The 14,932-nt window shown below is 35.5% G+C and overlaps 1 protein-coding gene and 1 pseudogene across 2 annotated transcripts; both read right to left on the bottom strand.

Annotated features, from left to right (window-relative positions):
• Positions 1 to 1,712: 1,712 nt before the first annotated feature.
• On the bottom strand, positions 1,713 to 4,402 carry LOC113332686. Of its 2 annotated transcripts, XM_026579203.1 has the most exons (8): positions 3,923 to 4,097; positions 3,365 to 3,398; positions 3,031 to 3,264; positions 2,835 to 2,924; positions 2,566 to 2,631; positions 2,331 to 2,422; positions 2,175 to 2,222; positions 1,713 to 2,083 (listed from the first exon to the last, which is right to left on the bottom strand). In XM_026579203.1, the coding sequence occupies exons 1-8, from the start codon at positions 3,952 to 3,954 to the stop codon at positions 1,954 to 1,956; spliced, it is 726 nt and encodes a 241-aa protein (XP_026434988.1). In that variant the 5' UTR covers positions 3,955 to 4,097; the 3' UTR covers positions 1,713 to 1,953. The 2 variants fall into 2 exon arrangements, 1 of the variants encoding a protein (XP_026434988.1); XR_003351666.1 differs by having other exon boundaries at positions 1,719 to 2,083; positions 2,175 to 2,422; positions 3,924 to 4,402.
• A 253-nt stretch (positions 4,403 to 4,655) lies between these two features.
• Positions 4,656 to 6,422, bottom strand: LOC113332729 (annotated as a pseudogene).
• Positions 6,423 to 14,932: the final 8,510 nt, after the last annotated feature.

Genomic DNA, 14,932 nt, shown 5'->3' on the forward strand with positions numbered 1-14,932 from the left:
GCTTATCCTCCGTGTAACGGAGGATTTACAGAAATACTAGTTACATCTACTAGATTATTTTTTATTTATTTTAGTAGTGAAATATGTTACACGGGATAGGTTGATTCACGGTTTTGTATAGATAGTCTGTTTTTTTGCGTTGGTTGTATGCTTCAATTGAGTGGCTTCGTGGCTTCAATTGAGTTGATACTAGATTTCATCTTGGCCACAGATGTAGCTATGAGCTTTAATGGAAGTCTGTTTTTTTCTCTATGGGTCTAAGATTGTGTAAAATGTCATGTTGAGACTTGCTATGCCTATGTAATTTGTACCTCTAGTTAAATATTACTACTAGAGATAGTCAAGTTGAAAGTACTTTACAGTCTTTACTGAGCAATGGTGAGGTTAGAACTCAGTGGAGCAGGATTGTTTCCCCACCTTAAAAGATGGTAAGATGGCCAAAAGATGGCCAAGGAAGGTATGGAAGCTATTCAAATGCATGGTGCTGTTGGCTTTCTGTTGTGGTAGTTTGTAGGAATTGACCAGCTTCTGTGCATCACATCGGAGAGTTGGTAAAATCTTCAGTTGAACAGGACAAACAACTTTAAGGTTTCAATGGCTTTTGGAAAGTTGTTATGCTTCCCTATTAATGACTATATTTGGAAGTTTGGAACATTTTGGAACAACCAAGTATGAGACTGAACTAGTTTTTGCTGGTCCCTGGCCGAGTTATTCTTATAGGGTCTTCTTTGCTAGTGGCTATGCCTCGGTCATTGGTATGTTTGTGTTATTCACAATCTAAGATGATTAATTGGTAATGTGGTGTGGTCTTTGGTATGTTTGTGTTATTCACAATCTAAGATGATTAATTGGTTATGTATTCTCGGTTAAGATCTGGAAGATAATTAGATGAACAAAACTCAAGTTTCTCTCATCTTTTTTCCATGGCGCTTGGTGATTAGTTCATTAGCAAAAGGTTTATTTATGCAGAATAAGATACTTGTGTCTTCCATCACTTGGGAATATTATTGCATTCCCACTCTTGAATAAGATACTTATGTTTGCGCAGGCAGTTTCATTTTTTTTTTATTTCTTTTTTTGGCTATCTTGATTGTGATGGTATATGCGAGGCAAATTTTGTACTTCTCTGGTTCAACAAATTTCTATTTTTTTCTTTACTTTTTGATTGTCAGATAACATTTTTGACCTTTCAGAACTAGGGACGCAAGTTTAATAGGTTCTGACTGCGCAAGTTTAATAGGTTCCGACTGTTTTCCGTTTTCCATCCTTGTTTTCCGTTTTCCATCCTTCGAATGCGTAGCATAACATATACTCATTATTGATTAACCACCTCCTTCTGCGATGAGCTATTAACATAGCCGATTTTAACATAGCCGATTAGATAGGTAATTGCTTTACCGATTACCAACCTCCTACCGTTGGTACCCTGCACAAATGAGCCATTACTTATACACGCCCTTCAGCAGGAGGTTACCAAGTCCTAGTCCAGGGTCTTTTTCATGCGGAGTAGGAGACATAGACTGTCCACCCCTAATAGGATTCTGGAAAACAGAGTTCAGGAGATACCCAAAGAGCACAGTCTCACTTCTAGCCAATTGAACCAGTGTAACTCCTAGCATGTTAACATTGCCCTGAAAAACCTTGTTTTCTCAACTGAACACTTCAACTGGTCAATGCAGTTGTAAAAGATAGAAATCTGGGAGCAGGAGAGATGGCAGTTTAGAAACGTAACTTACCAGAATTTAAAGGTGTTACATTACATTTCTACTTAGAACTTGCAAATAAATTTAGCCATTATATATTAGTGGCTGGTCCAACAGAAAATTTATTTTCAACTTGAATTCTCATCCCTGGACCCTTGTATATGATGAAGAAGTTTCATGATGGAGTTCTATTGTGCCTAAAGATATAAAGATATCAATCCCTTGATAGTGAGTGGTTATACATAATATGTTAAACTAAGCCCTGTGATGATCCCAAATAAGAATGGGGGAACATCTTTGGGAAAATCGAGAGTTTTGCGTTCACAAGCAAACTGTAGATACTGTAACAAGGGATATGGACTAGAGTCAGCGCGAAATACCTGTCAAAGGATATGGTATGAGCCCCCAGAGTGAGAAAGCAAAGGGAAAGATAAAAGTCAAGTATAGAGGAGACAAGTTTCATTCACTTACCAAAGAGGTGCCCACGGAGTTGAGAGCTCGAGGAAAGGATATGGCCACCTATAACGAGGCAACCAAAGACAAGAGGAGAGAACAACAACACCTTCTTGAGCTTCTGACTTGTGAGTATTTGTGGAAACTTGTTTAGGGAGAGATTTACAAGCTTACCATGTAAAACCACAAGCATGAAGAATCCATTGAAAAACTGTGTACGCACCGCTCCAGATCAAAAAATAAACCAGTCCAAATGAATAGAATGGCTACACATTAGGGTAACTAAACAATCAGTAATCGAAAAGACTAGGAGGTAAAGAACAACAATAAAATAAAGGATCACTGGGAATTGCTTAAGGTTAACCATATCATTGGATTCCCTTGGAGCAATTTTCCGCATTGTACTTACGAGTTTGTTTAGAGAGGTGTCGAGTAGAAGAAACACGAAATTTAGAGAATGCATGCAAGCCATGTACTGTTGAGCAAGTGAGAAAACCATATTTAGCAACAAACTTTTATTATGCACATAAGTACTGAAAATCAACAAGCTAAGATACTAACAGCTCGAAATCCAGATGATGTCATTTACCAAATTAATCAACATGATGGTGCAGTTTTATATATAAAAAAAGTACCATATGTAAAGGTCAGCATTCTAATAAGGAACAGAATAGTCACCGGGGTCACTCTGAAGGTATCAGCTGTGAGAAATGGTACGAGAATGCACCAAAAGACAATGTCTGTCAGCAGCACAGCACCAGCACTAGTCTGTTCAAATAAGTTTATTCTCTCAAAATGATGGGATTATGATAGAAGCATATGCAAATATGATTTCAAATAGCAACACAGAAAGAGGAACTTTAGACAAATTAACCTGGTATACAGTTAGCATCAAATAACCCCCAAATCCAGCATTCTGCTTGCCCCCTATACAATCATGATGAATTTTCATCAATTTGTTAACACCCTTGTTTAACCCTGAACTCGCCTTCACATTAGATTCGTTCTCATCCCCTTCCCTTTTCAAAAACTCACTGCCTTCCTCATTTTCGACCTTAGATGTCTTCAAATACACCCAACATCCCTGAGCGGAGAAAATGGTTCCCAACTACATATATAAACACATGAAGCTTAAAAACTAAAAAGACTTTACTTTACACAAGATCTTTGTTATCGATAAGAAATGAATTATCCAGAGAAGAACCTACCACAAAATATAAAATCACTAACGCGAAAGTCCACCTGTAAATAGATAAATAATACGAAGTAAAGATCACAAGACATTTGAATCCAGATTACACAAAACTATCTAAAAGAGACTGACTATGCTCATGACAACTACTAGTGGACATTGACATAGCCGCCAACAGCTGAATTCTAAATACAAAGGGATGTTAGGCCAGCAGGCATTATGCATATAGAAGCTCAGCAATTCAACAACTCGGTCAATAAAAGAGTTGCCCATCATGCATTTGGACTTTATACTGGCTAAATGGTATCTGCTACATTTGAACTACTAAATCATATCCATCCAAGAGTTTCTTCTAAACCATTTGATGATGTCTTATTTGGAACTAAACCCACAAACATTATCGGAATTGAGACATTATCATTAAAAAAAAAAAGCGAACCATTTGATTATTTGAAGAAAATTTTCGCCCAAAATTCAACACATAGGAGTATTACCCCAAATAAAATGAATTTCATAAATAAAACATGTAATATCTGAAATTAGTGTAGAAAGAAGATTTTAGAGTTAAACTTAACTGAGTGTAGAAGTAGAAGGCAAAAGCTCCATGTATGTTGATAACCACAGATAAGAAACAGGACATGATAAAAACCACGGAAGCTCTATAGATCAACATCCATATAGGATTAAGATTTCTCCAACAAGGAACCCATAGATCATAAACATTTAAAGGTGATTTTTTTGATTTATAAATCAACACTAGAGATATAATTGGTGGAATTATGATGATTAATGCACATACTGGAACTTGCCATTGAAACCAGTAATTAACTCCTGATTCATTTTCTAAATTAAACATCTTTCCGGCCTTCTACGGAACCAATTTCTCTAAAACCCCTGATAGTTTTTTTCCTGAAGAGATGAGAAATCAGAGAATTTTCATGTCGAAGAGAAAGAGAAGGCTAGAACTGCAGCTGGGGGAGTCAACTAGGATACCGTGAATGCCCAATAACTTTATATTTACCACCTGGGAAACACTTGGGGCACCCAGAATGCTACATGGGATTGGTTGAAGTGCACACAGGATAAGAAAATGCAGTTAATCCATACCTCACCTTAAAAAAGAAAGCAACGCGACTTCCTGGAGAATCTCACCTGTAGAATTTGTTCCAAAAACACTGCTCTCCTTAAAAGAAAGTCTAAATAACTATTTGGAAAGTCGCAAAATGAGATATTTTGTGCCATTTCAAACAGCTCAATTTAAATCACAGAATTACAGAAACATGACAATTTGCAAATTGACCCTACACAATCATATACAAAAACATTACCAAGTTATTCTACACATGAGCTACCAATGTCTGCTTATTAGGCGCTACATTAACAATATTCTTTGCCTTTTCTTCTTCTTCATCCATGGTGTCACAAATGATCTCACCTCTTGTCTCTGGCAAACAAACAACAAACAACCCGCAAACAAAAATCACCAATCCAAATACTCCGTATGATAACAAACCATTATCATCAATTCCCCTTTCAGCCGCAATCAAAATTGGACTGAAAATACCACCAAAAACAAGAGCTTGTCTCACCATCGACAATGCTGAATTCCTCACGCAAGTTGGAAATAGTTCTAATGTGTATATCAGTAACACGTTAAACGCCGTACTCACGCTAAAGAATGATGCTAATTCAACACCGATTCTCAATCCTTGTTGTCCCTCCTGGATAACAACACACATGATGCTACAGACACCACTCAACATTGTGAAAAACAACATTGAACTTCTCCTTCTTAGTGTTCCTATTAGGAAATAGGTGATCAACGACGATGGCAGCTCGGATAACGCGTTTAACGTAACACTCAAATAAAGACTTGAAGCCAAATTTCTAACGCCTAAAGGGATCCCGCAGTACATCATTCCGACTCCAAAGGAAACTACCATAACGGCCGATAGTCTTCTAAAAGCCCATTTTTTATCCCACAACATTTTGATGGAGGAGTATAAATCTATATTGCATTGTTCTGGCTCTACAGATAAATCTATACCAGATAGACTTATGCTCAATATATTGTTATTAGTACCATAAAAATCAGGAGAAGCAATACTCGTCAAAGTATTAATGGCTTCTTCTTTTCTCCCTTGTACCATTAGCCACCTTGGTGATTATAAATCATGAAATGAACTATAATGGAATAAAGCATTGCCGGAACTGAAGTCAATATATAAAGCATTCTCCAAGAAGACCCTCTTGTGAAATAAGCCATGGCCGGTAATGATAAGAAACCGAGAGTGAAGAAAATGAATCCAATAACACCCACCTTATCACGCCGACTTTTTCCGACGATTTCTGTCGATAGAACAAGTGAGCAAGTACCGATTGTGTCCCGGCCAAACCCGGTTACGAATCTTAAAATGGAGTAGATCCAAATATTAGTTGAAAATGCTGTTAAGAAAGTTGATGAAGACATCGTAAGGCATGAAATGACTAATAAATTTTTCCTACCGAGTGACGAGTCGGCTAGTGTAGCAAGAACGAGTCCACCCAGTAGACAACCGGAGAAGAAAGATGAAGTTGGTAAACCTGCAATAACAGGACCCAAACAAGATAGGTCCCATTCCGAGACTGTTGATGTTTGAATCGGTTCATCCCATGTCCATGAATTTCGAGGCAATTTACACAAGTTGGAGATCATTGTCGCATTGCACGACTCGATACGAGGATCTGTACAGTGCCATGATGGTTCTGCATCTGCGAACACACTTATGAAAGTTTGTTGTGCATCAAAAACCCATGCGCAAGATACAACTATGGCTTGTAATAACTGAGCCCAACCGAAATTTCCTATAAACCGTTCTATTGTCTCGTCTAAGGTTTTGACATGTTTCTCAAGGAGAGGATGAGTTTGAGGATAATCAGAGTTGAAAAGGTTTGATGTATCTGCCATTGTTTTGTAGTTGTATATGAATCGATTCGGTGTCTTAGAGTTCAATACGAACAACTCTATATATATACAACTTTTAGAGATGAAAACGATATTTTTTTACCAATTCACTCAAGACACATCGCTGGTACAAAAAAAGAATGCACAATAGTCAAGTATAGTAAAAGCATTGGTTTCTGGCATAAACAAGAAAGAATCTACAAAATCTGATACAATCATACAATGGCACCTTACAAAAGGAAAAATATTATGACTGCTTAATGTATGGTAATTCAAAAATAATACTAGTAGGAAAAAAATTAAGTGGTAATTATGTGCTATTAGAGTAATCCTAAAGAGGGATAAGTACAAGTACAAGTACAGACACCTGACTGATAAAATTTAAAATGATCAGCAAAAGTTGTGGGCATGAAGCCATGGTTTTAGAGATCGCAAGTGTTGAGAAGCTGTTTTCGGAAGCCAACAAAATTATTAAAGACATTCCTTCGATACATTTTGTTTTATCTCATGGCCAGCTCATCCTTGAATACAATATTAACCACTTGGGCTTGGCTGCTGCTAAAATTTAGTTTTTGATACCCGGTGTACCTAGCTAGTTTTTTGTCTGACAATGTTGATTTTTTTTTTCTCAAGATGAACAAGGAACCTTTTCATTAGTAGATATATAAGACTATAATGAGTTTAAGATCAAAAATAAGAGAATACAAAGTAACAATACCATAAAAGTACAATACCGAGAAATCCGTCAAGAGAAAGAGAAGGATTACCGGAGAAAGACAAATACAAGTATAAGATCCGATTAAATCAGAAGAAGGATGGTTTTTCTCGGAATTAAATTTCAACCATTTAGTTTGTTTTTCTTCTTTAGAAAGATGTGCTTCCAAAATAGGAGTGATTTGTTCAAATCTCTTGTAACTAGTGATGAAGCTTCCGTAGTCAAAAGGACCATCGATGAAGCCTCCGTCGCCATATAAGTCGATGATGAAGATTTCGTCGTCGGAGATAACAAAGATGAAGATTTCATTGTTGGAGATCATCACTATTGATCTTAAAACCTAACCCTATAACCAAGAATCGCCATTAAAGCGAAGATAAACCTCAAAAGAGTAGATAAAACCACCATAATGGTGTACAGGGCCGTCTCTGACATTTCGACGACTTTGTGCCAAAGAGTACATAACGCCCTTTTCCGCAATTTGTCTTTTTTCCCGCAATTATAGTTATATGTTTTCCAAATAAAATCTATTGTACAACACTGAAAATGGAGTAATTTATGTCGCGCAACTTAAAAACAACATTAATAAGTCAGGAATTTTCCATCAAAAATGAAAACAAACAAATTTTAGATTTTGAGAAGATAAACTAATAGGATAATAATCAAAGAAGCAATCTTACGGCTAACACAAAAGCCACGATAAGATTACAAGATATGAATCATATGAAATCAAAAGCTTCCAGTAAGATATAAAAAAAATAAAATAATCAGTTAATCAAATTCAAATACCAAAAATATTAAGCATCCACTAAGATCAGTTAATCAAATTGAAATATCAAAAGCAACCATCCAGTAAAATATCAAAAAAGATTCAAAGTGAAATCAACAAATAGAAATCAAGTTAATCAACTAACCTGAGTAAGGCAATAACCCTAATCCTATAACCATCCAAAAACGCAACTAGTCTTCAAGTGATTATGACTATTAAACTATATAAGACTATAAGATATAAGATAAGAGATTACCTATGAATTGAATGTAATGAATTTTTTCCTGCTATCAGAATACATATGAATGGAAATATGGAATTGGAATGAACTTTCTCCTTCACGGCGTTCTCGAATCTCGGCTAGGGTTCATCGGCAAGGGTTTCTTTTTCTTGGATAGATAGTTTAGGGAAGACACGATAACTTAGGAATATAATTATTAAGAAATATTGGGATTGTTTTATCGAACATGTATGATATGGGTGACTAAACCGTAGCATGCCACCAAAAATCCCACCCTGTGTCATTGCCCAAGAAGCCCCACCTCAGAACCGAGCCTGACGATGTAGATAAGTAGAAAACATAATAACAACCAAACTAAACCACTAATTAACCTAGAAAACAAGAAATAATGAAGAAATCTGCTCAGATCTAGTCCAAAAATGGATTAGATCTGAGCAGAAATGGTTTGTTCTTGATGGTTTTGTTGGAGAAGAAGAAGGAGTGAGAGAGAAATTTTTTCTTTTTTTGTTCTTCTGACAATGTTGATCAATTATTCCATCTGAGTATGTAACAATTTGTTTCCCAGGCTATATGTGAACTGATAAGTGGAGGTATTTTGGTATTTAAATAAAAAATAAAATAAAATCAATAGCTAAGATTTTTTTTTTGTTTGTTTTTGTAAAACGCTTAATATATTTTGGATATATACTTTGAGTAATGGCTCGTTGGAGGCTGGAGCAATTTGTTTTTTTTTTGTTTCTTTTGATTAAAGAAAATTTTATTGCGTTAGCTGAAACTTTGGTTATTTGCTAAAAGACTACATAGAGCTGGTTAAAAGTTATGATAAGTTATTAAGTTTCAACTGACATTGTTGTTTCTTTAGAATTCTTAGCTACAACATCAACCACTTGATTATCATCTCGACTGACAAAAACAAAATCACAATAAATAAAATTAGAGATTAAATGTTTCATCTCCTTTATTAAGTTCCCATTCTCCCATTCAATGAGTAAGGTGTTCCCATTAATGGACTGAATAATTATCTTTGCATTTGCTTCTATTTGAATACATGGGTATTGCATCTCCTTGGCCCAAGATAAAACTTCCCTCACTTCCATGCACTCTACTTCCTATGGACTCAATGCTCCATCTCCATGGCTCCCTTTTATTCCAACGCAAGTACCTGTATTGTCACGCATCACAATACCAGTGCCAAATTGGTTAGTTGCGTGATCAAAAGAAGCTTAGACATTAAAATTAATAACACAATCTAAAGGAGGTTTCCAATGTGAAATTTACTACTGTTAGAAATAGAAAGCTGAGTGAGATCAAAATTATGTAAGTGAGAGGCTAAATGGTAATGTATCTTATGCACAATAGTATGAGGGTTAAGAGATACTCCGTGAAAGACCACATTACACCTATCCTTCCACAATATCCAAGCTCCAATCATAGGAGAAAATAACCATTTATCTTCATTGATAATCTCATTAAAAGAGAACCAAATGATAACTCATTCTGAAACAGAGTTGCAGTTATCTCTTGCTGCATCTATGTTCATATTAATACCTCTCCAGACTGCTATGGCATGTCTGCATTCAAAAACGATATGTTTTGTGGTTTCTTCATTGCAACCACATATATCACATTGAGTATCCAAAGTGGTGTTGAATAAAGCCCTCTTGGTCTTTGTTGAGTTAATGCATCTGATATATTTCCATGCAAACAACTTCATCATGTGACCCACCTTATAACTCCATGAAGGCTTCCAATCCTTGGAGTTAACAGACACTCCATTAACTTGTACTTCTCTGTTACTGTAAGTTAACATTTTATAAGTGTTATTGCTGAGAATTTCGCATCTTTTGCAGGCATCCATAACATTATATCTTCTTTTGCCGTTTTCTATGAAAACTGATTGTATTTTCATTGAAGTGCCAATATCAAATAACTAACTCAAGAGATCTATATTCCAAAGATTTGAATCACGTAACAACAATTCTGCAACATCTTTATAGAATCTGTAGATATCATTAATGGGAACAAGCGGATGAAGCATACAAGGTATCCGTCTATTTTTGCATATTTTTGTTTTCCTTTCTATTAATCTCCATAAAGTAATTCTGCTGCACAATCTGCTTAATTATGTGAGCAACAACTTTAATACCTTTAATGGAATTATTTTGTTGTGCATTAGTAATATTCCTTGAGAGATATTCCATTGCTAAGATAAAGAGATAAGGTGAAAAGGGGCCACCTTGTCTGATTCCTTTAGTAGGAGAGAATTCTTCACATGGTGAACCATTAAGCATGACTCATAAACATGTAGTGTTCATGTACTGGTAAATAGATCACATAAATTATCAGAAAATCCAAAATATTGAAGGACCTTCATGAAAAATGACCATTCCAATCCGTCAAAATCCTTTGGAATGTCTAGATTTAATCCCAACCAACCAGTTTGTCCTCTTTTATTCTTCATAAAATAAATGATTTTCTGAGAAACTACTATGTTATCACTAATCATCTTCCTGAAACATAAGCATCTTGAAACAGTCAGATAATTTTCTTCATAAGAGGATTTATGTTATATCATAGCTCGGTTGAACCCACCAAGCGTTGGTATGTCAAGTTTGGTTGTCATATTTTAGTGAACCAAAACTCATTTAAAGAGTCGCTTGATTATTTACTAGAGTCAGCTTCGTATAGGTTAGCTTGAAAGTATCAGGATATGAGACATTACAAGTATTGCGGGAAGACTTGAAGAATGTGAAGAAGTAAGGAGCTACAACGACGACATCATCCTTCCACTTGGGGTTAGTAATATTTGACTTGAACTGTTTCATTCCCTAACGTATCTTTCAAGTCATGCATATTGAAAACATAACTGCGAAGCTGTGAATGATTATACTGTAGTTAGACATAGTATTAAGGAATACAATACGAAGTATAACACTTATCTTTTGAACTTCGTATATAAGACATCGACATAATCTTATGAATGCTATTGTGATTATGTATGGGTCTGGGTGAAGATTTCGTCCTATGAAACAATGTTTTACATTCGTTTAAAGGAAGTACAATTCATAAACTTGTTTTATGAATCGAAAGGGATATCGCTAGGCTTATTGGTATTGTTATTCATTGCAAATCTTTGGATTACCAATATGTGTGTTTAGTATAACCGCTCATGACTTGCTTATGTTCTTAGTAAAACTATTCACAAGGCCTGACTTATGTATTGGTATGACTTTTATTAGTGAAACCGATCTTAAGTAATCACCTGAGATGGTGCGGTCGATTTGTTGTAATTGGTATGACCAACTCTAGACATTGGGGGACCGATCCTAGTAAGAGGTGCAACCGATCACAAAAGGGGAATCGATCCTTGGAAGAGGCGCAACAAGTTTTTAGTTCTTGGGAACCGATCCTATGAACATGTGCAACATTTTTAGTTATTGGGAACCGATCCTATGAATATGTGCAACAAATACAAGTTAGATACCCTATATATGTGGGAACTGATCCTAGTACCTAGTCAACCAAGTTTTGGTAACTAACGTGACTAATTATAGTACCCACATGGAGGTAGAACCGAAACTTGTTTTGGTAGAACCGTGAAACCCATGATTTGTGATTTGATAGAATAATCAATCACATAGTTCTTGGAAGTCAGATGAACCAATTCTAAACTTGTTTGGAAGTGTGGAAAATCGGTTCCAAGATTGTAAATATGATAAAGGATTTACAAAGTAAAGATGTCGACATACTTTGAACATGTGGAGTAACTCTTATCATTTATTGCTCAAAGATATTCCTTAATAGCTAAAGGAGAATCCAGGATCGAAATAAATTGAGAATCTTTTAATTAAGGTTTTTAGTTTTATATGCTTTTAATTTTCCAACAATTAAAATGCATATCTTTAGAAAATAAAAATTAGTAATGTGCATTTACTAGTTGGAGATTTTCTACTGAGATTTCGGTCATTAATTGGACAGAGCATTTCCAGGAATTATGAAAACCGATTTGGTGTTTATTGCATATCTTTGATAATATTCGGTTTTGGAACTTCCTTGGTGTCCAAACTTCCTTGGTCTGTAAATATTGAAGTTTGCATTTCAAGCAAACTAATCCTCAGAGCCAGCAAAACTACCTAGTTGTGTTGTTACTGGTGGATCCGCCTATTCGGAGAGGAAAGTAACCTAATTAGGCGAAATCTCTTACGACCGCTCGGTTTAAAGACTTCTTTGGGATTGAGAATCTCTATTAGTACCGTTGGTGGGAAACTAGATAATTGTAGTTTATTATTAGTTTTCGATTGATTTGATGGACTAACAGTTGTTGAACTTTGATTGCACCTAGTTTGTTTATGCTTGAGAATCTTCTCTTCTGATATAAGATTCACTCAAAATAGATCAAAGTTTCGACGAGGATCTTTAGACTGTTTGTAGTTCTAAAGACGTCTTATGATAATCTATCGCTACCAGATTCTGTTCTGTGTGTGATTGATCACAAGATACTCAGGTTGATTGTGTGCAGGTGTTTATTGAAGATCTAAGAAAATTTGAAGACGAAGAATATTTCTGATTTGGGTTCATAATTTTTGGTGTGCGCAATACTTGTTTCGGCTCGAAAAGGATCCAACTATAATTGGTTTATCTTTGTGATAGATTTGATTGATTAGTTGAGTAGATCGACATCAATACGTTTCTTTGTGATTAAAAGTATTGATTACATAATCTTAACAGTTACTTTGGTAGTTATTAAAAAGATATATCTAAGAATCTGACAAAGGAGTTTATTGGGATAAAAGAAAGAGCCTTTTGTCAAACTCATATCACTTGGTTGAAAAGAGTTGTTACCGAACATATTTGTTGTTCCTTTATTGTTTGGAATACAAACCAAAGGAATTGTTCCAAGTGCGTGACTTATTGCAAGTTAGAGGCGCAGGGATACAGACGGAACTAGGTGAACTATAGGTTTAGTTGCTTGGTCTCAACTATACGAAGTTGGTTTATATTTTGTATAGCGGCTTAATCCAGAGAGTATTCAATTCTGGACAAGGTCCCGGGGTTTTTCGGTATTTGCGATTTCCTCGTTAACAAAATCTTGTTCTGTCTTTTACTTTTCTATTTCCGCAATTATGATTATTTATTATAATTAGAAGTAAAATACACAAACATTAATTCCTATTTACTTGATAGCAATCCTATTGTGTTTGGTTAAGTCCGAACCTTTTATCAAGTAAACATACTTCATTGTTGTATTGTCTCGATCTTGTATCCATAGTCAATCACACAAGTTATCTTGTTGTCGTATTGTCTCGTTCTCATATCCATAGACGATCACACGAAGTGTGAACCGATTAGTTGTATTGTCTCGACTCAGTTCATAGACAATCACTTTCGGAGAAAGGACTTATAGGTGGAAGAGTTTTAGATCGAGGTATATTTGGGTACCCTCGTCTTTTCAATTGGTTTCAGAGCAGGTAAACACGAAAATATCTAACAATCTGTGTTTGGTGCGATCCAACCTATAAAAAAATGAATCTTATGAATGATTCAGTTGACGTAAGTCAAGATGAAAAATCAACACTTGAGAATAACATCTCTTGCGAGTCTACTGAACATGCTGATCCCTATAATGTAGATTCTGATGACTGGCAAACCTGCCTTGAAAAACAACTTGATGAAATTTCTGAAGGTGGTGACTCAGAAATCGATCAAGATGTTGAAGAAGATATGTCAGAATTCACTTCTATACTAAGTGCTATTTCTACAAGAAAACTATCTGCCTCAGATGTGATCGAGCTCATTGCTCCTCTCTATAGAGAAAATAAGAAACTAAGGGAAATTTTCTATGGTTTCTTTTATGGGTATCCGAATTCTAGATATCTTCTTAAAGACTACAAAGAAAGTCTACACTAATAAACCCTTGAGTTTGTGAATCTCAATAGGAAACATTACTTGTTGAATAAGAAACTTGTTGAGACAGAAGCAAGGATAATTCTCAACAATCAACGAGTAAGGAAGAAAATGAGTCTGATTCGTTCAAGAAAAATCCTCTTGAAGATCAACTAGATGATGCTCTTGAAAGAATCAAAGTCTTAGAAGAGGAAGCTGTAAGGCTAAGGAGACTCAATGATAGCACAATCAACTTATCTTCCATGTTGGATGCAGGGAGAAGTCATGGCGACAAACGTGGATTAGGATATGATGGAATTCATACTTCGACAATCAACAAGGAAGTAAAATTCGTAAAGACTGTTTTCCCTTCCACTCCATAAAATCCACCGGAACAAGATTGTGAAACCGAGTTACCAAAGTGCTCAAATGAGATTCTGACAGAAAACAAATCCGAAAGCAATCAGAGGAAGACTCCAACTAAAGATCAACATAGTAACCGAACGTCTCATAAAGGTAAAAGTAAGAACTATACTCCTTTCAATAAGCATTGTTATTATTGTAGAGATAAAGGTCATATGCAAAGGATTGTAAGATTCGAAAGATGCAAAACGCTCTATAATTGATATCTAAAGAATTGAACAGTTTCATCTCAAAAAACCTCTCAGATCATCATTGTTCTGTGAGACAAACGAATTACTACAAGAATTCAAAATCATATTCTAAAAGAAACATTCCCAGAAGGAAAAATAATGGAAAGGGAAACACCTTTATCAATAGGGATATGAGATCTGATGTTTCAAAATGGAAAGATGCAATGTCACTAGAGATGAAGAACCTTCATTCAAAGTCCACCCACAAGTGGATACCAAAATCCGAAAAGGTATCCAAAACGAAGTCATCTACAACAAATTCTAAGAAAAACAATCCTGTTGTAATCTTAGACAAGGATGACTATGAATGTCTAGTTCTTAGACTCAAAAAGGATCTAGATATATCCAACGATATCAATGTGCAAACATCTTTCGATGA

The sequence above is a fragment of the Papaver somniferum genome, unplaced genomic scaffold, assembly GCF_003573695.1.
Source record: "Papaver somniferum cultivar HN1 unplaced genomic scaffold, ASM357369v1 unplaced-scaffold_132, whole genome shotgun sequence".
Classification (NCBI taxonomy): domain Eukaryota; kingdom Viridiplantae; phylum Streptophyta; class Magnoliopsida; order Ranunculales; family Papaveraceae; genus Papaver; species Papaver somniferum.